Source organism: Trachemys scripta, chromosome 2 (assembly GCF_013100865.1).
Source record: "Trachemys scripta elegans isolate TJP31775 chromosome 2, CAS_Tse_1.0, whole genome shotgun sequence".
Lineage (NCBI taxonomy): Eukaryota > Metazoa > Chordata > Testudines > Emydidae > Trachemys > Trachemys scripta.
The window spans coordinates 46,101,461-46,125,866 of record NC_048299.1 but is presented as its reverse complement, the minus strand read 5'-3'; the positions used below and the strand labels follow the sequence as shown (position 1 = coordinate 46,125,866).

At 42.2% G+C, this 24,406-nt stretch overlaps 1 protein-coding gene across 9 annotated transcripts in view; it reads right to left on the bottom strand.

Annotated features, from left to right (window-relative positions):
• Positions 1–23,088, bottom strand: part of PPP1R9A (protein phosphatase 1 regulatory subunit 9A) — a 222,721-nt gene extending 199,633 nt beyond the window's left edge. For 3 of the 9 annotated variants that reach the window (XM_034760479.1, XM_034760480.1, XM_034760485.1), the window contains exons 1-2: positions 22,637–22,859; positions 18,635–20,331 (exon numbers count right to left, since the gene is read on the bottom strand). In XM_034760479.1, coding sequence (XP_034616370.1) covers positions 18,635–20,104 — 1,470 coding nt within the window. In that variant the 5' untranslated portion in view covers positions 20,105–20,331; positions 22,637–22,859. Of the gene's footprint in view, positions 1–18,634; positions 20,332–22,636; positions 22,861–22,992 lie in introns of those variants that run through there. The other 6 variants (XM_034760482.1, XM_034760483.1, XM_034760478.1 and 3 more) reach the window with 5 other exon arrangements.
• Positions 23,089–24,406: the final 1,318 nt, after the last annotated feature.

Genomic DNA, 24,406 nt, shown 5'->3' with positions numbered 1-24,406 from the left:
TTCTAACAGCAGTTCTTAAGCTATACGCAATTAACAGCATGCCTGTTTTATATCATTATTGGAAAGAACTCCACAGATAAAATGAAAATGTTAGCAATTTGGTACATTATATAGAGTGATTATTTTTAAAATTTGCAATGTAGTACAGTACAATGTAAAATTATGATAAAATAATTTGATTTGGGTATTTCAGCATGTGGTTTCAACTTGATGTTCAGGGTCCTAACTGTAACTTTCATTAGTATTACAGAAAAAATATAAGTGATAGGAATACATATTAACCTATTTAGGCCATAGTTAAATTTAAAAGGCAAGAATATTTTTGCCTCCATTGTAAATGAATTTGCCACCCAACAAACTTTATCTTTTCCAAAGGTTGTTTTGTATTTTATCTATCATCTTGGTTATTGATATTTAATTGCTATGCCTTACTTGGATGGATTTTTCCAGGCCCTTCTATTTTTGCACTGCTGAAATGTTATTTTTAAATATGGGTCAAATTTGCATGCTCTAGGACAATCTAAACACACATTAAAAATAAAAACTTCAAACACCTCTTTTTAGATAGCTATTTTGATTATATTAACAGCAGGAAATAGCAGTTTGGCTGGGTTTTCCTAACAGGAAACCTATTAAAAGGATACTGTCAATGCTAAAATTAGACCTACTAGCTTTGTTATAGATCATAGTTGCACACATGTATGTGTGAAAGTCATACTATCCCAACTATATATTTGGGGTGCAATTCTGACCTGAGATGGCAAAGCTTCCATTATATCAATAGGGCCAGGATTTCACACCTATATTCTTCTTGTGAAATGGCAGAATGTTGAACTTTATAGATGCATGAAGTACACAGAAAATGCAAATGCCGTAAAATTCTGTATCTTATCCACTTGCTAGAATGCAGCATGCAGGTGAACAGGTTTGTTTAACCTGCCACACTGTTGCCCTGTATTTACTTTTCAAAAGTTCCTCAAGAGATTAATTTTAATTAAAGCTAAATTTCAGCCACAGAAAAACAAGTGAAAAAATTAGGCTCCTCTCGCATTTAATTAATTTTTTGAGAAATGTTATGTTTTATGACAACTGACCAACTACAACCCAGCTTTATCCCCTACTTTAAAAAAAAATACCGAACTTAACATCCTTAACACACTAAGCTTCTAACTAAAGATACATTTATTTATTTGACTCACCCTTCCCTCTATTAAAAATAATTCAATCTATGTTTGTAGAGTTCTGCTAAATCTTTAACATTCCCTTTAAAAGTTATACGTGCTTAGATAGGGCATATAATTACAAGTATGAAATATTTCATGAAACTGTTATGCTAATTTTGGATCTGTAAAATCAAGTGTTCTCGGAACAATCAAAATTCAGTAATAGATGTTACTTTGTGTGTTTTACACAGGAAAAGATGGAAATAATTGTTTTTAGGTGCCATTTAACCACGTACATTTGCACCCTTTGCTGACATCCATCATCAACATGTCATTTTTCTAATACAGACCATGCCTTACTGGTCAAGGAAAGACACTTGCATTCAAATGGTTCTAAGAGGAAAGTAAGCTATCTCAGGCCCACACCCATTAGAGCTGCAGTGTTCTTATGGCAGAAAAAATGGACAAAAAAGGCCATTAATCCAGGTTAGTGACATTGTTCTCTCATGCATGATTGGGGGGAATCAACTATGAAAACTTAAGGATGCATTTTTAAAGACTGCCCGTTTAGTAAAAAGGAGATACAACCAATACCTCAGAAAGGAAGAGTAGGTAAAGAGTGGAAACCATGAAAAGTAGGGCTGTCGATTAATCGCAGTTAACTCATGTGATTAACTTAAAAAAAAATAATTGCGATTTTTAAAAAAATAAAAGGATCACGATTAATCGCAATTTTAATTTCACTGTTAAACAATAGAATACCAATTGAAATGTATTAAATATTTTTGGCTGTTTTTCTACATTTTCAAATATATTGACTTCAATTACAACACAGAATATAAAGTTTATAATGCGCACTTTATATTTTTATTACAAATATTTGCACTGTAGAAATGACAAAAGAAATAGTATTTAACAATTCACCTCAGAGAAGTACTGTAGTGCAATCTCTTTATCGTGAAAGTGCAACTTATAAATGTAGATTTATTATTTTTGTTACGTAACTGTACTCAAAAAAAAAAAAAAGGTAAAACTTTAGAGCCTACAAGTCCACTCAGTCCTACTTCTTGTTCAGCCAATCATTAAGACAAACAAGTTTGTTTACATTTATGGGAGATAATGCTACCCGCTTCTTATTTACAATGTCACCTGAAAGTGAGAACAGGCGTTCCCATGGCACTTTTGTAGCCAGCATTGCAAGGTATTTATATCCGTATGCCCCTTCATGCTTCAGCCACCATTCCAGAGGACATGCTTCCATACTGATGACGCTCGTTCAAAAAGGTGTTCATTTTGTGACTGAACTCCTTGGGGGAGAGTTGTATGTCTCCTGCTCTGTGTTTAACTCGCATTCTGCCATATATTTCATGTTATAGCAGTCTCGGATGAAGACCCACCATGTTGTTCATTTTAAAGACACTTTCACTGCAGATTTGATAAAATGCAAAGAAGGTACATAAGAACATAAGAACGGCCGTACTGGGTCAGACCAAAGGTCCATCTAGCCCAGTATCCTGTCTACCGACAGTAGCCAATGCCAGGTGCCCCAGAGGGAGTGGACCAACAGGCAATGATCAAGTGATCTCTCTCCTGCCATCCATCTCCATCCTCTTACAAACAGAGACTAGGGACACCATTCCTTACCCATCCTGGCCATTAATGGACTTACCCACCATGAATTTATCCACTTCTCTTTTAAACACTGTTATAGTCCTAGCCTTCACAACCTCCTCAGGTAAGGAGTTCCACAAGTTGACTGTGCGCTGCGTGAAGAACTTCCTTGTATTTGTTTTAAACCTGCTGCCTATTAATTTCATTTGGTGACCACTAGTTCTTGTATTATGGGAATAAGTAAATAACTTTTCCTTATCCACTTTCTCCACATCACTCATAATTTTATATACCTCTATCATATCCCCCCTTAGTCTCCTCTTTTCCAAGCTGAAAAGTCCTAGCCTCTTTAATCTCTCCTCATATGGGACCCGTTCCAAACCCCTAATCATTTTAGTTGCCCTTTTCTGAACCTTTTCTACTGCCAGTATATCTTTTTTTAAATGAGGAGACCACATCTGTATGCAGTATTCAAGATGTGGGCGTAACATCGATTTATATAAGGGCAATAATATATTCTCAGTCTTATTCTCTATCCCCTTTTTAATGATCCCTAACATCCTGTTTGCTTTTTTGACCGCCTCTGCACATTACACGGACATCTTCAGAGAACTATCCACAATGACTCCAAGATCTTTTTCCTGACTTGTTGTAGCTAAATTAGCCCCCATCATATTGTATGTATAGTTGGGGTTATTTTTTCCAATGTGCATTACTTTACATTTATCCACATTAAATTTCATTTGCCATTTTGTTGCCCAATCACTTAGTTTTGTGAGATCTTTTTGAAGTTCATCACAGTCTGCTTTGGTCTTAACTCTCTTGAGCAGTTTAGTATCATCTGCAAACTTTGCCACCTCACTGTTTACCCCTTTCTCCAGATCATTTATAAATAAGTTGAATAGGACTGGTCCGAGGACTGACCCTTGGGGAACACCACTAGTTACCCCTCTCCATTCTGAGAATTTACCATTTACTAATGTGAGATTTCTAAACATAGCTACAGCACGCGACCCAAGGTTTAAGAATCTGAAGTGCCTTCCAAAATCTAAGAGTGAAAAGGTTTGGAGCATGCTTTCAGAAGTCTTATAAAGAGCAACATCCCGATGCAGAAATTACAGAACCACCAAAAAAGAAAATCAACCTTCTGTTGGTGGCATTTGACTCAAATGATGAAAATGAACATGCATTGGTCTGCACTGCTTTTGATCATTATTGAGCATAACCCATCATCAACATGGATGCATGACCTCTGGAATGGTGGTTGAAGCATGAAGGGACATATGAATCTTTAGTGCATCTGGCATGTAAATATCTTGCATCTGACAGGCTATGCAGTGCCATGGGAATGCCTGTTCTCACTAAACAAGAAGCAGGCAGCATTATCTCCTGCATATGTAAACAAACTTGTTTGTCTGAGAGACTGGCTGAACAAGAAGTAGGACTGAGTGGAGCTGTAGGCTCTAAAGTTTTACATGGTTTTATTTTTGAATGCAGCTTTTGTGCATAATTATACATTTGTAAATTCAACTTTGACAATAAAGAGACTGCACTACAGTACTTGTATTAAGTGAATTGAAAAATACTCTTATTTAAACAGTTGCATTTTAAAAATAAAAGTGAGCATTGTGCACTTTGAATTCTGTGTTGAAACTGAAATCAATAAATTTTATGTGGAAAACATCCAAAAATATTTAAATAAATGGTATTCTGTTATTGTTTAACAGTACGATTAATTGTGATTAATTTTTAATCACTTGACAGCCCTAATAAAAAGCCATGAAGCCTGTTAATCTCCTGCACTCAGATGCCACAAAGTTCCAAAGAAAATGGGAATAAGCATACTCTCTCTATCTATATTTTGTATCCAAGCTTCCTAAACTATTACATAAATTACTTAGCTAGTTTTCAGTAGTGCCTTTTCAGTGAAATCACTTCTCTATTGTGTTGGGCCTTGTAAATAATGAAAATAAATGTTATATTTATCATTCTCTTTGCAACTGTTTAAAGGAGAGACATTATCTCACCCACATTGTCTTTTATTGGATCAACTTCTAAGGCTGAAAGAGACAAGCTTTCAAGTTTACAAAGAGCTCTTCTTCAGGTCTGAGAAAGGTACTCAGTGCCTTCTAAAGACTAGTTACCAACACTCATCTATTATCGGCAGATCTTTTCTCTCTTAACAATGTGGTGATATCAGGTGAATGTTTGAATCCCGGCAGCTACAGGGTCCTTCTTAAAATTGTTGACAAGCTGATAAGTTTGCACTGTTGTGGTGTAACCTTGGAATGTCTGTTTATGACACTCTGAGAACCTTAAAAGTGAGCCTATATTGGCTGTGGGCGTAGTGACTTGGAGGGGAGTCTGTGACAGTGGCCTTTTAGAACACATAGATGTTATTGCCTTTCTATAAGCAACATTAGCAGTACATTTGAAATGTAGTCATCTTGACAAGTAAAAAGGTATTGGAAGCACATGGAATCTGGTCTGAATATCAAAAGATCCCCTTTGGACTTGCAGCAGCATTTCATACAACAAGAAATTATTCACTGGACATATTGGCCATTGTGGTAAATGACAACAGAAGAGGGGAACATGAAATAACTCCTGATGTACTTAGCCTAAAGGAACTTACTGCATGTGCTAGGATATCATCCAAAATTTCATAGGTTTTGTTCTCAGAGCCAAATTCTGCATGCACAACTCACATTGACTTTATACCATGGAAAAGATCTAAATGACTTGAACAATCTCTTGACTCTGTACCAGTGGGTGGAATAAACATCCACTATAAATTAAAAAATTGAAGAGGTGGGACACAGAACAAACATTTCCATTTATTCCATGCTCTATGAAAAAAGTTCACTATTATTTGAAATATAGCATTCCAGAGCAAATTCCATCCTAAAAACACTCAGCAGACATTATACCCAGAAGATATGGAGTTCTGCTCTCCTAAAGGTACACAAATATAACTGGATTTTTTTTAAAAGATTACACTAATATACATAGGAGTTAAGTACACCCAGCAAAATTCTCCTCTGAGATATATGAATTCCACATGCAGATTTTCATCCAATGACTGTGTATAACTCCATACATGAAAAAAATTAAAAAGACTAAGCACAAACATTCAAAATAGAATCTTTTCCGGTCTGTGATGAGGTATATAAACCCCACACTGGGCAACAAGGGGGAAAGGAGCTGCTCTGGCCTCAGCCAGCCCTGCCCTGCAAGAGGTGCACAGACTGGAGGAGGAGTTAAAAGAGATCAGAAGGTAAGAGAAAGGACCTTTACCTTGCAGCTCCTGAGAAAAGGGCTGAGGGAAGACAGGATCTCTCCAACTACTGCCTGAAGGTCCCTCCTTGAGGAAAGGAAGGACCTGCTTCTGTTAGACCCTGAGAGGGCATTTCCTCCTCTCACCTATTAACTCCGTTTATTTGTGTTGATGCGCCCTGGTTTGTTTATGGATTACCCCCGAAAGGGAGAGATTGTAACTGACCTGACTGGAGGGCTAACACCCAAGCAGAGGCAGCCACCGCCCCAAGAGGCAGAGAGCTACCCCACCATGCCCAGATGCGAAGAGGTGCCAAGCAGTGAGCTTACACTCTTCACAGCCTCCTGTGACAGACTGCAAACTCTGGACAATAGCAGGTGGTAGGAAATGGCCCAGGAAGGGCAGGCTTAAAGGGTTCCTCAGGTGCCAGACCCTTCTGTCACTCCTACAGGGCCCTAGGCTGGAGCACAGTAAAGTGGGAGGGCCCAGGCCCAGGCTCCCCTACCACCTCCTAAGCCCTAACCACTATGCAACAAGTGAAGACCATCTCACAATCCAAAGCTGCAGTTTGTTCTGGAATGCTATATTCCCCAATCATTCTTTACTTATTTTCATCCTTTGTCAGAGAACATTCAGTGTCTGAATACCAGGAACTTAGATTTACAGGGAAATGATTGTTCTAGTAACCCATGAAGATAAAAAAATAATAATACTGCCAAGATGAGGAGCCTAATTCTCATCAGTTTTACACTAGTGTAACTCAGAGAAGAATCAGACCTAGAAGTTTATTACAACCCCCCACCTCCATCAGAATAAGGGGGCTGGGTTTAGATAATTTAGACCAGTGGTTCCCAAACTTTTCCTATCATGCCCCCCTTACCAGTAATGGAATCTGTCTGTGCTGAGAGTATGCGCTTTTGGGCAGTGCACTGCTGGAAAGAGGCTTGGATCTGAGAGCAAAAAAAACTGACTCCTGCTGTTTGGTTCCTGCTGTGTTCAGGGAAACAGGACTTTGTACTCTCCATAAATAAACAAGATTGCATCAAAAAAATACCTGGTATCATCAATTTCTTCTCCTAACAACCCACAAGATCCGAATAATGGCTAACCATTTGGGTCAGAAGGGTAACAATACTATTTAAAATGTGTAATCTTGTTTTATGTAATAAAATAAAAAATATTTTAACTACCCTAACATTCTCCATCCAAGCATCTCAAACTGTTTTGCAAACATTGATAAATGGAGCTTAACCACACAACTGTGAGGTTTATCACTATTTGCTCCATTTTACAGAAGGAAATAACCAAGGCAGAGGATCAGTGACTTGCTCAAGATTACACGAGAAATCTGTGACAAATCTTAGAACATCTGATTCCTGGTCTCATCCCTTAACAAGACCATTCTTCCATCAGTGGAGTAAATCAGAGAGGGGTCAAATCAAAACAAAGGGCAATACACTCATTGACTTCAAAATCTTAAGATTTGGCCTATACTCTACACCTTCATTTTTCCTTGAGCATTCTGAAGTGTGTGGTTCAGCAACATGTGAATTAGAGAGGTTCTACTGTATTCATTTAACATCTAACACTTCCTCTAGATCTCCCAGTGAGTTCTGTCTTGTGTGTTTAAGACATTTCTGCAAAAACACACAACAGGACTACTCAAGTATGTAAGGTAAGACAAATGAGTAGGCACTAGCAGGACGGGGGCCTAAGATTGTAAACCTGACGTGGCAGGTTCGGCCAATCGTGGCCCCCACTGGCCGCGATTTGCCATCCTGGGCCAATGGAGGCACGGGCAAGGGATGTGCTGGCCACGGCTTCCCGCCGCCCCCATTGACCCGGGACGGCGAACCGCGGCCAGTGGGGGCCGCGATCGGCTGAACCTGCCACGTCAGCAGGTAAATAAACTGGCCCGGCCCGCCACGGTGCTTACACTGGCGAGCCGCGTGCCAAACGTTGCCGACCCCTGTACTATAGTCTAAGCACAACATTTCTTGTAAAACATCTTCTCAGAGATTCTATCAAAAACCTGTAAATCGGGTCTCTTGAAGAAGGTACTATTTGAACAAGTTTCAGAGTAGCAGCTGTGTTAGTCTGAATCCGCAAAAAGAACAGGAGTACTTGTGGCACCTTAGAGACTAACAAATTTATTAGAGCATAAGCTTTCGTGGGCTACCGCACCATAAATGGGTATTCTGTCCAAACCTGAACTAACTGCAGCTGATGCTTCAAAATCCATTCTAGAGTTTTCACTGAGTTCTAAGGTGATTCATGTGAAATTCAAAAACTAAGGATAAACCCCGNTGTGTGAGATGGGGTTATAAGTGACTTTCCTCTTCTACTGATATTTCTCCAGAAAGGAAGGATGTGGTCAATTGAGTTCTCACCTTATACTCTTCCTTACTGCCTGATAAAATGACTAATACACCCATTGCACAGGTGTTTTCTTGTTAGAAGGGCCTTGTTCAAATAAAACAGGAGTACTTGTGGCACCTTAGAGACTAACAAATTTATTAGAGCATAAGCTTTTGTGGACTAAAGCTTATGCTCTAATAAATTTGTTAGTCTCTAAGGTGCCACAAGTACTCCTGTTTTATTTGAACAAGGCCCTTCTAACAAGAAAACACCTGTGCAATGGGTGTATTAGTCATTTTATCAGGCAGTAAGGAAGAGTATAAGGTGAGAACTCAATTGACCACATCCTTCCTTTCTGGAGAAATATCAGTAGAAGAGGAAAGTCACTTATAACCCCATCTCACACACACAAGTGCACAACTCTGTCAGCAGATCTTCCAGCATGATTACATGGTATGGAAACTTCCTGGAAGATGGGACAACATAGACTGAGGATTTGTGGGAAATTTAGGACTAAATTCCATGTTTCTCAGTTACCAGACCACTATCTTCTTAGCAGAACAGTCATTTCACATACTATGCTGCCCTGGCTTTCATACTGTGGCTGCATATTGCTATCCCAACAACATGGATTGCTTTTTTAATTAATTATTATTATTATTATTAATTATTAAAGAAAAGGTATAGTGACAGACTGACAATATCCTGGATAAACTTTATGGAATTAAGATAAACTTTACTGAATTAAGTTAAACCTTACTGAATTAGGTTTAATACTTTGGGGTTCATTGTATTCAGAATGCAACTGTGTATGTTTTTGAATTGTATGCAACTTCTCCAGAAGGAGGGGGATGATAATGCAATACCTCCAGTTATGAGCCCTTTGGAGCTACCTCCTGGAGAAGTACACAGATACTAGTTCAAAGCAGGTTCCCCAGGGACCAACAAACAAAAAGGGGTTTTAGATAAATAGACTGGTTTTAAACAGGCTCCTGGCCTTCTTCCTGACCCAGCAAATGGACAGGACCCCTGGTCCACAGAGGGCCCCAATCCTTAGGGAAGGATTGGGAGGACTGGGCCTACTGAGGCCCCATAAGACTGGGTGCTTGTTCTGAGATGAAGCTGTGATAAACTTGAAAGCACAAGGAAACTCAGAGTAGAGTTTTGAAGGACTGCTCCTACCAGCACCCCTATTAGTGTTGGGGGTGATCTCTGGTAACCTTATCATATGTGTAACTTCTTGTATTGCTTTTAATGTTTTCTCTGTAGTGCTTTTACCTTCAGAATAAAATAGACTTGCATAGGAAGTACTGTGTGGTACCTTATAATGGTGGGCAATGACTCTGTTATTAATCTCTGAAGAGAAAGTAAACAGGCCTGCTTAGGCAGAGTCCCTTGCTGAGATACCACTGTATAGTCAGGGGACTGTGCAGCCTGGAAATACCCTGGTCAGAAGGGAGTGAGTTGTGTCACCACTGAAGAGAGGTGATGGCCAGGGGAGCCTGAAGCTTAGAGTGGGTGCCCTTGCTGAACCACAGAGGGGGAATACAGGTGCAGTTGCCCTGAACTGTGGCATGAGTTACTGAGGAAGAAAAGGAGCAACAAAAATCAAAATGGATAAAAGGAAAATGAAGGAGAGGGACTGAGAAAGAAAAAGAAATGAAAACAGATGAAGAGACAGAGGACCTAATACTGTCTTTAATGGTCACAAGCAGGGCTTCAAAAACCCACTAGCCCATGATGAGTAGGAAATAGGATTTTTTCCCATATGAGTGCCATCACCTTCTGTAGAATCTCACCTTCCCCACCCCCAGAAAAAGTCTCTAGCCCTCATGGTTATGTAGATAACCTTACAAATGTGAACAGAGTGTAACTAGTGCACGAATAGCTTCCCGAATCTGCACAGAGACAGCTCCAGTGCCATTGCTGCTCAGGGTCCCAGAAGTCATTGTTGGGGAGTGGAGGGGAGGCCCAGTCACTGCTTCACAGAGCATTTTGGGGAGGTTTGGCTGCCTTCACTATTAGGGTGGTCGAGGGTACCTGACTGCCATGGTTAGGAGTAGAGCACTGGGGGACTACCACTCCCATCCATTGTAACAGGATTAACAGGAGGAGGGAGAGGCAATGCAATACACTGATTAACTGGAGAGTAAGTTTTAAATGATCTATAATATACCTATAGCAGGGGAGGCAAGGCAAGGCTGATAAGAGGGGGAAACGGGTACAACTGTACCAGGCACTTGAGCTCAGGGGGCCCCCAAAATGTCTGTAGCTTGGGTAGGGCCCCAGCAACCATGATGTACTGGGGCCCAAAATTTCTCTCAACGGCCTGGAAGACATTTACTGGGAGGGAGAACCATCAATAGGAGGCCAGAACTTTTGGACCCTGGCAGATGAGACAGAGATCAACCAGGAGGAGACAGGATGGGAGGGGATGTGGCTCAGGAGGAGCCCTGGCCATTAGTATTTCTGCTTTGAAAGTAGGCCTAGTCCTTCAGCTGAGTGGTTCTCAACCAGGAGTACGTGTACCCCGGGAGTATGTAGAGGTCTTCCAGGGGGTATATCAACAGGCTACATACAAAGCACTAGCGAAGTCAGTACAAATTAAAATTTCATGCAGACAAGGACTTGTTTATATTATTCTATATGCTAGACACTGAAATGTAAGTACAATATTTACATTCCAATTGATTTAGTTTATAATTATATGGTAAAAATGAAAACGTAAGCAATTTTTCAGTAATAGTGTGCTAAGACACTTTTGTATTTTTATGTCTGGTTTTGTAAGCAAGTAGCTTTTAAGTGAGGTGAAACTCGGGGGGATGTGAGACAAATCTGACTCCTGAAAGGGGTATAGAAGTCAGGAAAGGTTGAGAGCCACTGCTTTAGCTAGCAGGTGTTCGATTTATTTTTCAAGTCCTGGCCTAAACGTCTGCTCAATTTGGGAAGCATCGTGTAACTGGATACTCTCGAAAGGAAGTAGCAGTGCGTGCGCCACATACGGACAAGGTCAACGCATTGCACAGCTCCTGCTCCTTTTTGTGGGAAAAACACTTGTGTGTAACTTGTTTTCTTTGTGCTGGAAATTCTTCAGGACACGGACCATGTCTTTAGGTTCACTGACAGCACCTAACACAATGAAACTCCGAACTTGCCTGAAGCTACTAAGTGCGACTGCAATATAAATATTAAAGACTATCAACATGTATATGTCTTGGATAGCATCACACACCCCTCAAATTTCACCCAGCCGCAAACTTTCCCCATAAATCCTGCCCAGTTGGGAACATAAGGCCAGAACCTTCAGTCCCTTAAAGCTGTGGGGTTTTTTTTGTTTTGTTTTTAAACAAAGTTTGAGCAGTGCAAAGTAGCCTTAACTAGCCTTCCCCCACCAGAAGACTAACACAGGTGATGTGGCTGTGGTATACCAAACACCCAGCGATCCACAGCGGCTGAAACAGCCTTTCGAAGCTAAATATCCCTGAAGCTAGTTTAATTTTCACCTGGGACCAGAATGGCAGCCACACAGTTCCAAGATTGGGGGAATGCTTTGTGCAGCTCAGGCTTTGAGACATAGCATGCACAGTGCATTTAACTGTACTGGCCAGGTAAACTACTAGCACACTCTTGTGCACCACAGCAGAATTTCCTTTGGCCTCACACATTGTACGTGCTACTCTTTGCAGCTGGTTTCTGGCTGTTCGCTGGGTTTTCTTCTGCTTTGTGGATGGACAGCATTTAGTCCTTATCATTTAAATTAGTGAAATTTTACCTATTGATTTTACTTCCTATATTACAGCATTTCCCAAAGCGTGGGGCACGTCCCACTGGGGTGCGACGGACCGGCTAGGGAGCCACAAACAATCATCTTATTTGGTCCTCATTTTTTTAAAGTATATTTATAAGAAGTCTCTTGCTGCTATGGTTGCAAAATTCTTGAAACAGTGACTCAAATATACCTAATTCGGCAATGTGAACTTGCTGAGACCCTGAATGCCAATGAGGATAGTTTACAACATTGGCCTTTAAAGTATTTAGTTGCTCATCACAACATGAAGGAAAGGAGAGGAAGTATCACACTGTGAAGTTTGACACTATTTACTGTCAGTGATCTCTCATTTGGGGTAGTCCTTTAACACCACATTTCAGGACTGTGGGTGGGATTGGTTTCAGTCTCATGAAGAGAAGCTCAGCTTTTACAAGATTGGGAAACACTATTATATTTAATTACATTTTCCTGAAAGCTTACCTCAAATCAGTTGCACTGGGGGAGGATGGCATTAGCAAGAATTACAAGAGGGTGTTAATGAGAATCAAATAAAATTAATGCTGGCTTTTGGACATCAGCTAGTTTATATGCTCCACTCCTACACAAAAATGCCTGGAGTAGAATATTTAATTTGTCATTACACAGTCTGAGCTACAAGAGTATTATCTGTATTTTAAAGATGTGTAAAGTAATGCATAGAGAGATTACATGCCTTACCCAACTTCACAAAGCAATCATTGACACAATATACAGCTCAAGGGTACATCCATACTATGGAGACTATGGTGGCATAACACCATAGCATAGATGCAGTCTACACCAACAGAAAGGGTTTTTCTGTTGGTGTAGAAACACTACCTTCCCAAACAATGTTAGCTACATCAACAGAAGCACTCTTCCACTGACACAGCTGCATCTACGCTGGGTATTATGTCAGCATAGCTATGACAGTCAGGAGAGTGTTTTTTTCACATCCCTGACCGATGTAGCTATGCCAATATTACTCTCAAGTGTAGAGCAAATCTTGTGACCTCCCCACAGACCATACTTCTTTCTCAAACGTATACAAAATGTTCGTTGTTGAACAGCTGCTGTCCCCTTTACTGGTCTCCTTATTGGTCCATAGGACCAGCAGGGATGTGAAGCAGGTACAGGGTAGGGACAGAAAATGCAGTGGAGGCCAGAGAATCACAAGTTTCCATGTCACCTGCAAAGAAGGATTCTCCTTCCATCTTCCCCTCTAACCCACACTTACCAGCCATGGCAACATGTCCAGGCTGTGACCTATTGCCACTAGTGGCTAGCCCAAGGCTGTGCTCTTTGACATCTCTGGATATGTCTACACTGCAATTAAATACCTGCAGCTGGCCCGCCCCACCTGACTCAGTCTTGTAGGACTCAGCCTGTTTCACTGCAGTGTCGACTTTTGGGCTTGGGCTGGAGAACCCTGCGAGGTGGGAGGATCCCAAAACTCGGGCTGCAGCCTGAACCCAGACATCTATACCACAATGAATAGCCCCGCAGTCTGAGCATACTCTCTGAGGGAATTACAGTGTGTGCTACAGGGAAGAAGGGAGAGTAATCAAGCAGCATTATTTTCCAAAACGTTTACTGCAGTTCTTGCTCTTAGTGAAAAACCTTCCCACAGATTCACTTCCTTTTTTCACATGGCAAAGAGGCTGCACAATTTTTTGCAGACAGAACAAAAAACTACACAGGGTTCTCTCAAACCATTTTCTCCTCCACTTTTTCTCCCACTGCAGCTTTTTCAACAATTTTCCTCCCCTCTGCGGTAGGAGATGCTCAGGGCCAAAATAATTAAAACAGTGTTCCTTTCCCTTTGAGTGACAGAAGCTTGTCAGGGAATGCTTTATAGTAACAACACTAGTGATCAGATTAGTAATAAAAACTGAAATATTGGAACAAAGTTTTTAAGGACAACGTGGCCCAATTCTGCTCCCACTGCAGGAGTTTTGGTACTGAGTTTCAATGGTCTATACCCTATTTCTTCAAGGTCAAATCAAACTTTTCCCTTGCTAATTACAGCTCTCAGAGTAGAAATTTCAGGTCATTGAAAACAACTAGCAGAGCTCCACTTTCTCAGATACCCCACTACAGCACAAATAGATAGCATCACTAATGGTGAAATTTAAGGGAGCTTATAGATGTGAGAAAATAGAGATCAAATATAAAAGGGAAAAAACAAAGGATAAAAAGTTTTGTTTTTTTAAATGTCAATGTCCCTTTTATCACTTACACATATATGGCTTTTGAGGATTTGTTTTTTTTTCCCTGATGGGCAGTCATCATTACATAGAAATATGTAATACTACTAGAACATACCTGACATAAAACTTCTCTTTTACATTATATGTATGAATGTATATATACACATTATACAGGTATATGTATCGTTAAGAGTTCAGATAACTAGAATATTTTTAAAGCAATCATGCTGCTTTGCTCAACTGCATGAGACACTTACTCAGGACCACAGAGGGTTTTATAGCTCACTGCTGTTAGGAATGGAAAGAATCTAAAGAAAAAAATTCAACCAGTTTAAAAATATAAAAAATTAGCTTGTGTTAACTTTGAACATGTCCCTTTGTTACTTTTGCTAAATGATTATCTGATTCAGGATAATTTTGATTTGAGGAATACCATTTCCATAATTTGTCGATTTTCCAGGAAACTAAAAGAGTCTTGCCTATTAGAACTCCCTGGGGATGTCAGTAAAGAATGCTTCCCAAAAGCCTTTGTAGTGGATTACACTCTCTACTTCATTTCTAATAAAACTGAAATAGAAGGGGTTAGCTAAATTATGTGAATGATCTATAGGGGTATATATAATCTCTTGGATTTTTGTGTTGAGATTTTTGCTCAAAGAAGTAAATGCAAACAAGGTATTTTCAAAGCAGATCCCAGTATTCTGTCTTTTAATATTTTCTTTTTAATTAAAGTGACCTTATTCATGGAACGAGGAGTATGAGAAAGTTTTCTCTTACATATACAAGGTCAGATTCTGCTTCCTCTGTTCACAAGTACACCTCTACCCTATTATAACGTGACCCGATATAACGCGAATTCGGATATAACGCGGTAAAGCAGTGCTCCGGGGGGAGGGGGGGGGCTGTGCACTCCGGTGGATCAAAGCAAGTTCGATATAACGCGGTTTCACCTATAATGTGGTAAGATTTTTTGGCTCCCGAGAACAGCGTTATATCGGGGCAGAGGTGTAGTTTCCATAATATCAACATGCTTGACAGGGACATTGCTGATTTAGAACTCATACATTGTAAACAAGTTTCTTTTAACCACATTACTAAACCCTTTCAATTATAAAAAGTGAAATAATTTTAAAAATCCAGTTGTTGTGTTTCTATTTATGTTCTTGTTTACTTTGTGCATCTCTTGCAACTCAGACGATAAAAATCAATGAAGTCAGTTTTACTTTCAGATTCTTAATGCTGCAATGTTTAGGTTTCAACCATGGCAGAGAAATGTTTATTGTTTAAAACAAATGATTGCACTGGAATTTTTAAAACAAATTTATGGAAACATTTCTATTGGTCTAATAAATGCTTACTTCTATACATTTCAGCTTGGGGAAAAATTTAAAACAATTACTAACACTTCACTGAATTCCATGTTTATTGTCACATAGTGATTGCTAGATCAAATTTGCTCAGTCCACAAATAAAAAAAAAAAAAGACTATTTTTCTACCTGACAGGCTTGCAAATGTATCCGGGTGTGAAAATCAAGATGTGTTTTTCCTGACTCCTGCATCACCAATAATATAAATTCATTGCATCACCACTAATACTACAAATTCTTCCCAAATATATATCACAGTTGCCAACTTTCATGCAGTAAATAAGCACCCCAACTTTCACAATAAGCTAAAAATCAAGCTAATCCCATTTCAAAACAAGCCAATCCCTAAGAACCCCAACACGCTATGTGGCTAGATCCCCCTGGCGTGCAGTCTGGGACGTGGTGGGACTGTGGTGGACCCGCTGTGCACCCCTGACTCTCTCCCCTCCTTGCCGAGAGCCAATCAAAAAAAAGAAGCAACAAGCTACAAGCCAAACAAGCAACAAGCCAAAAACTAGCCAACAAGCAACTCACAAGCTAATTAAGCCAAAAACAAGTCCAATTTCCGTGTTTTTTTCCCCACGGGTTTGGCATGTCTGATATATATCTGTTTAATCTTATTGCTTTCAGTGGGATTCAAAGTTCTAATTGCAGAGCCAAATTCTGCCGTCAGTGATATCTGTTCAACCTCTTCAGTCCAACTGAACACTGTCTTCCTTTTTATATAGTCATTTATACCAGTGAAAAGTGGTCTTAAAATGCTCCCTTTCTAATTTGGTAGTGTTTAGCATTCACTCTGCATAGCTATAGATGACTATACAAGGGGGAAGGCAGTGGAGAATCAGGCACATCTTCAATTGGATTGAATAGGTGTAACAGTGGATAGAATTTGGTCCTGTAACTGGAATTTAGTTAACTGTGTTGATTAAGTATGAGCTAGAATAGAATCCAGCTCACTCACGTGCAGCTGGATCCACAGGGATGGGACAAGTTGCAAAAATGTTTATTTTTGACGGTAAATTAAGTAGTTGTGGTCTCAGAATACATAGAGGAAGTTGATGAGTCAAACAAGATGGAATCATTTTTACAGTGTCACTTTTCAGAAAATAATTTTATTTTTCTCCTAGTCTGCACCAGCCCAGTATTTGGCTCTTTAAAGACTATCAGGTGTGCCAAATACCTTAGTGTTTTTGCAGTGTGAGTAAGTGTCCATTGGTAACTACACTGAGATTATCAAATGCACTTCACTTGCAACCTATGAGTAATTCAACCCTGATTCTGAGAGGTAAAATGCTATTGTAACAAGTCATTGTGCCCCTACTCTTTCCCCAACTTAAAACACTTGAAGCATTCCACATTCTTAGATATTTTTAACAATGTTTTTACATCTAGTATATTTCAGTGGATGACCTTTAAATTATCTCTAGTATATGTCAATGTACATAAGACACTAAAGCACCTATACCAGAGGTGAGCAAACTACAGCCCGCAGGCCACATCCAGCCCACGGGACCGTCCTGCCTGGCCCTTGAGCTTCCAGCCAGGGAGGCTAGCCCCCGGCCCCTCCCCTGCTGTCCCCCTTCCCCCACAGCCACGCCGCCGTGCAGGCAGCGCTCTGGGCGGCTGGGTTGCACACTCCTGCAGATCAGAGTGGCAGTGTGTCTGGCTCTGGCCGGGCAGCACTGCCAGACATACTGCTCTGAGCAGCATGGTAAGAGGGCCGGGGGGGTTGGATAAGGGGCGGAGGATCCCAGGGGGCAATCAGGGGACAGAGAGCAAGAGGCGGTTGGATGGGGCAGAGATTCTGGGAGGCGATCAAGGGATGGGGGACCGGGGGAAGGGGGGGTTGGATAAGCATGGGAGGCCCGAGGGGACCTGTCAGGGGCAGGAGTGTGGATGGGGTCAGGGAACGGGTAACAAGGGGAGTTGGATAGGCATGGGGTCCCAGGGGGCCTGTTAAGGGGCAGCGGTGTGGATAGGGGTCAGAGCAGTTAGGGGACTGGGAGCAGGGGGGTTGGATAGGGGGTGGGGTCCCAGGAGGGGGCAGTTAGGGGCAAGGAGTGGGGGGGGTTGGATGGGTTGGGGGCTCCGAGGGGAGCAGTCAGGGGGTAGGAAGTGGGAGGGGTCAGATGGGGGCAGGGGCCAGGCTGTTTGGGGAGGCACAACCTTCCCTACCCGGCCCTCCGTACAGTTTTGCAACCCCAATGTGGCCCTTGGGCCAAAAAGTTTTCCCACCCCTGACCTATACCAATACATACCTTAAGTAGGTATTAGTATGAAGCATGAAGAAAGACTGACTGTTGAAGAAGCTAGCAACTAAAGGTTACTGATGCAGATGAAGAAGATTAATGATCCAATACTAGTGGATCACAGTCGCTGTTCAACAGCACATTACATTTCATACCATACAGTATTTCACTCCAGAACTTTAATTCTTCACAGATGTTCTTTAAAGTAAGAGCAGCTGTTTGGAATGCAGAAGTTATTATTAAATTTCAAAAATAATGTAAATATGATGGTCACCATATAGATGCCTTTTATATTTCACCATGCTATTTATATATTTATAAAGTCCTATAAGTCAGAATGTGTATGTTTCAATTACAAAGCCTCACAAACCTGAAGTTCATTCTCAATTTCTCCTGGTTTAATCAACCATAAAGTAGACTAGGAAATGAGACAGGGCCATCAGAACTCAGCTCCCATTAAATCATTTGAAATTATGCTCACTTGCCATCTACAACAAAAAAGTGTCTCAAGGACCTCTGCAATCTTTTCAGAACCAGGTGCAGCTGTCAAAATCGACCCTGAACAAAAGTTAAGCTCAAATAAGAATCAAAGTTCGGGGGGATGAATTTACCTTAATTGGAGCACTGCTAAACTTAATTTTTCTGTTTGCTGGTATTTCATCTTCAGCTGGCAATCCAATAACTTCAGCATATTCCATATCAGGTTCATAATAGTTGTTCTCATCACTGTCATCTTGATCATCCTGTTCTGTTCCTGTCTCTCCCCAGTCAGAATTATACCTTGATCGCACCCTGTAGACGTTATAGTCAGAGTGCATATATACATGTGAACTCTGAAAGTTATTCAAGTCTTCCTGGACTTCCTTTCCACTGGCATCATCATAGTGGGATTCAGTAGCATCTGAAGCTATATCTGTTGCAAAATCACCACCTGCTACCAAGTTTCTTGGTACATCTGCAGCTTCAGTGCCAATACAGGCACTCTCTGCATTTTGTGAATGTTCTTTTTGTTGTAAAGAAACTTCTGTATCTATTTTTTCCTTAGTGCTGGTATAGGATTCTTCACGCTTTTCGCTGTCAATGATGCTGGCCAATTCTTGTTTAGTTGCTGCACAAACATCAACAGGATCATAACTTGCTTCCTTATTCTTCCTTATTTCTTCATTTGTTTTGGATACTGGCAAAGTGCTGTTCGAAGGTTCTTCTCTTATTGTTGAAGACGTACTGTTTTGCTGAAAGGTCTCAGCAGATATTGAACTTGTAGTTTGTTTGGCTGGTGAAGACCAGGCATTAGCATCTTTTAAGGGACTGAATCCATCAAGGTTTGCAACAGTGGAGGACAGATTTGCAACAGTAGATGACAGGTTTAGTGGGTAATGACCAGTTACAGAGTATTCTTCATTGTTTTCTGGCTTTTCTAAAACAATTACACTATGTGAATCAGTGTTCTCAAATACTGCACTGAGCTGACTCACTGTTGGAGAGACAGTCTCTGTCCTTGAGCTAAGACTGTCCAATGAATCAGTACTGCCTCTATTAGACTTTGAGCTACACCATTCATCTTGGAGTTCATTGGAAACTACTCGCTCTTTCTTTGGGGAATAGCGATTGGAATGTCCCATTTCATGAACATTTCGCTCAAACATCTTCCGAGTTTCAGTAAACTTGGAATAGGAAGGACCATCATGCACAGTATCAAATCTACTAATCCTTTCTGAAACTGAAGATTCTAATTTTACAACTGAGCCATCTGTCTTCTCCACAAATTCTTTGGGCCTAATTCTTCTTTGAGGAGACAGGGGACCACTTTTCCCTCTGGTTTTAGGGGTAACTCCAGTGCTCTCACTGGGCTCCATGCCCATCTGCATAAATAAGTTTTTAATCCTGTTGACGTTTGAACCATATTTCCTCCCCCTGCTCTGCTGAGAGGCCTCTCCTTCATCTTTCGTTTTTTGGTCTCCATCTGATTTAGGTTTGTCAAAGGTGCTTTTTAGTGCCTGGAACTCAGTTCTGTAAGCATTCCTGTGAGGAGAGGCACTTCGGAGGGTTGATCTTTCTCCTGAAGGCTCTGTTTTCATCATGTTTACTTCAGGAGTGCAAAACCAATGTACATAGTGACTGATATACCACTCTTCTGTTACTAGTGAGATTCTGGTTGAGAAGAAAGTGCCTCTCAGGTGGCACTGGTCTCCGTCAGGGCCATATTCAGTAGGTGTTCTGACAGATACTATCTAAATATGTGCAAGCAACCATGACACCAAACGAAGTGGCAAGACTGACGGTTTTCCAGAACAAATGTAGATTTAACCTGCAACAGAAAGTACAACTTTTTGAATCGAGTCATGCATTTGTATTTCTTCAAATCTAAATCAATTACTTCAATTTTAAAGTTATTTAATATAACGGATATTTAGAAATAAAAATTACAAAACAAATGCAGGGATTCATCCTTTACACAGCATCATTCGAATTTTAATACGTGTGTATTTTGGTAAAGCAGACTCAATTTGCTAAAGATTCAACAATTAGACAGTCTGAAAAAGTTTGTACGCTCACATAAAAGTAAATTTCCTTCCAAGTACTAATTAAAATGCCACTCTGAGACAATGAAACATGGCAGTTTTGTGATGTTCATATGTATGCTACAAACATATTATAACATAAACAAATTTGTCTAGGTGAAACACAAAATTACAAAGAATAAAATTACAAGGAAAACTATGTCACCAATGTTTCATTGCAGTCAAACTTTTCGACTGGAGATAGTAAAGGACAAAACAAACAGAACTAAAATCTCTGTGTTATTTATGTCTGGGCACGAAATACTTCATGCAAACGTGATGACTGTGCTTCCCTGAGCTGCTAACATTTGCAATTCCACCTAGGTTGTCTCTGAACTACACAACAGTATGCTTTGAATGGTGTTTCTTTACAGAGAACAATGATTCAACAATGAAACAACAGCTCAAAAGAATTAGAAAAATTGCACCCAAAGGTATCATTCTGTGTTGAAAATAGTGAAGTGAAATTTAATAAGACTTGCCCCTTTCCACTTGCTGTATTATTTTAGCATGACAAAGAGCATGGAAGCATCTAGCGAACTGCAAAAAATGGAGCTACAGGCTAAATCTCTCAATCTTCCAGGTCACATCTGCGAGTCCGCAGAGTTGCCAAACCAAAAAAGACTGTGTTTTAAATATAATAAACTGCATGGAAAGTTACATGATGCAACATGATGAATTTAGAGATTCTTAGTTGGGGGGGGGGGGAGGTTCTGAGAGGTGTTTAAGGTAAAGGATGAGAACGGAGTCTGATTCCAGCCTGAACATTAGCCCGGAGAATTGCAGGAGAACAACACATGACTAACGGAGAGCAAAATATCTCTCATTAGCGTCCTTCTGTTTCCTTGTGTTTCTTCTAGGCTATAACTTATTGCTGCAAGCTCCAAATGCAATGCATGCGGGCTACTGTGCTCCTCACTAATAGGGAGGAATGCTATAACACTGCAGTCACACCTAGCATTTTAGAGCAAGAAGATTACGGATCAAGTACCTTACACATTTATTCGCCAATCTTTTAAGCCTAAGAGGTTACTTTGACTAAGCAATATTATGTGGCTATTAATGCACAATCCCCTCATCACCTTCCTAAAAGAGAACACACTCTTAGGGTACATCTACACTACAGCGGGGAGTCGATTTAAGATACGCAAATTCAGCTACGTGAATAGCGTAGCTGAATTCGACGTATTACAGCCGACTTACCCCGTTGTGAGGACGGCGGCAAAATCGACTTCTGCCGCTTTTTGTCGGCGGCGCTTACTACCACCTCCGCTGGTGGAGTTAGAGCGCCGATTCGGGGATCGATTGTCGCGTCCCAACGGGACGCGATAAATCGATCCCCGAGAGGTCGATTTCTACCCGCCGATTCAGGCGGGTAGTATAGACCAGGCCTTATTAGATCACCTCCAAACTCAAGCCCAGCTATCCATTCACACAGCTGTGGCTCAACTGCTGTGCAGGGGCGCTGGAACAATTTGTATAGTGGGGGTGCTGAGAGCCACTGAACCAAACTATTAACCCGTATATGATGGAAACCACTTCAAGCCAGGGGGTGCAGCAGCAGCATCTCTGCTACTGTGGATGATCAATAAAAAAAAATCAACAATTATGGAGAAGGGGGGTGTCTGTAGCGGTTTTTTCTTAGCCACCGATCATTTCCCTTTGCCTCCCCTTTTACAGACTCCAGCCAATGTTTCCAACGATTATAAGAAAAAGAAAAAGGAAAGCTAACTTAAGGTAAAAGGATCCTGTCTGGCGTCACTCAGCAAACCCCTCTGAAAGGGAAAGTGCTGCGAAGAACCGGTTTCTCCGGACTGAAAGGCGAGAGGATCCCACCACACCAGCGTTGGCCCAAGAACCACCTTGCGTAGGAGCAGCAGCCCTGGCAACCATGGCAGGGAGCAAAGCTCAGTGGCCATAAAGTCCCCTGGCTCTAGCTACAGCGTACAGGGAAACAAAAGCCCCCGGGCATGTCTCCCCTTGTCGCGCACACAAGCTGCACCCGAGTCCTAACTTCAGCCCCTGCTCCCCGGTGCGCGCACGGCCCCTTACCCGGGAGAGGAGCTGCACGCCGGGCTGGGCTCCTTCCACCTCCCGCAGCTCCCTGCGCGCTCAGAGCTGCGGCTCCTCCAGCCCCCGGCTCCGACCCGCCTGTGCGAAAGCAGCGCGCGGCTGCCGCCCCCAGCCTGCCAGCGGGCAGCAGCCTCCGACTCCGCTCCTCAGCGCCATTGCAGGCAGCGGCGGCTGGAGCAGCGACACGCTCCGCGCACACGGAGCTGGGGGGAGGAGAGCGCTCCCGCGGCTCCCCGGGGGCCGGGCGTGCGGAACGTCTGCACCGCGCGGGGGGGGGTGCGCTGCCAGCCGCCGAGCGGAGGCCGAGCGCGGGCGGCGGATGACAGGTGCCTCACCTCCGCGGCGAGCTGCAATGGTTTGTTCCGCCGGGGAGGGGGCGAGCCACGCTCCCGCTGCAGTCCGGCCGCTGACCCTGTTGTGCCCCTGTGGGCGCCTCCTCTCGCCCGGCGCGCCGCATCGGGCCCCGAGATCGCCAGACTCCCCCCCTCCCGTCTGGGTCTGCGGGCAGGTCACTTCCTCCCCCTGCGCGCGGGGGAGGCGAGTCCCTCAGCCGTAGTCATGGCACGAGGGCCCCGCGCATGCCGCTGCGGCCCGGCCTCGCACACTGGCCGGGGCCCGGGAACGGGGGCGGGAGCGGCGTGAACCCACTAGCCCGTCATAGAACAGCCCTTGGGGACAGCGAGCGCAGCCGCGGGCCGCTCTCCCTCTCGGGGCTTTACTGGGGGGCAGAGCCCGAGTTGCTCAGAGCCGGTGGGGAGGGACAGAGAGGCCCTTGCATGGGCGCGGGCCGTGCACCTGCTGTAGGCTCCTGGCGGCTCAGCCTCCCCCGCTCCGGGACTCCCCTGCTGGCTCTGGGATCCCTTTGAAAAGGGGCCCCGCCGGCTGCAGATGAGAATGATGCTCCGTCCTTACCCCTCCGTCGGTGCAGACAGGCAGCGTCCTCCGCAGGCCAGACCGAAACCAGCGGGCTTCTTTTGAGGAAGGGCAAAGCTGCACTTAAACCTCAATTCTGCAATAAGCGCCATGGGAGAATTCATTGCAAGATCAGGACCTTGGACTTCCCGCCTCCAGTTAATTTCTTTAAGTCAAGTGGTCTTTGCACAACGTGCAAACAATTAAATAGTGGAAAAGATAATAAAAAAAAACTGGAGTTACAATATATGCTCATTTATCCCCTTACATTTCAGCAAATGTATTTTTTGCTGGATTGAACAGATAGGGCTACACTAGTTTCCTGTTTTAGACTCAGAGCGCACAAACGGCTTAGCCACTACTGGCATTAGGTAAATATTGCTAGTGCTCCAACATTCTCCACAATAATTGTCAAGGTTTGCACTGAGGATAAGAAAAATTCCAGAGTAGGAGATCCAGCAATCTCTCCTAAAGTAGTTTAGGAAACTGGCACTCCAGAAGGTAATGATTTTTAAACATATAGCAACTCGCATATAGAGTTCATTAATTTAATTGCTTAAGTGTCCAGGAGATGGCTTGAGGATGCGTATAATACAAAAAATGAAAAAACAAAAATATTACATGTACTTCCAGTCACTTGTGTCCTGATTCCATAAAGATTTAGGTAAGTGTGTAACTTTAAACACAAGTCGTCCCATTGTTTTGGGGGGGGGACTAAGGAAAGTATATAAAGTTACACACTTGCTTAAATGTTTACAGGCTTAGAGCTTTGGTTATCTAGTGAATATCAAATATACTCAATTCAAAATCTCTCTGTTTCTGTGATGTTCAATATCC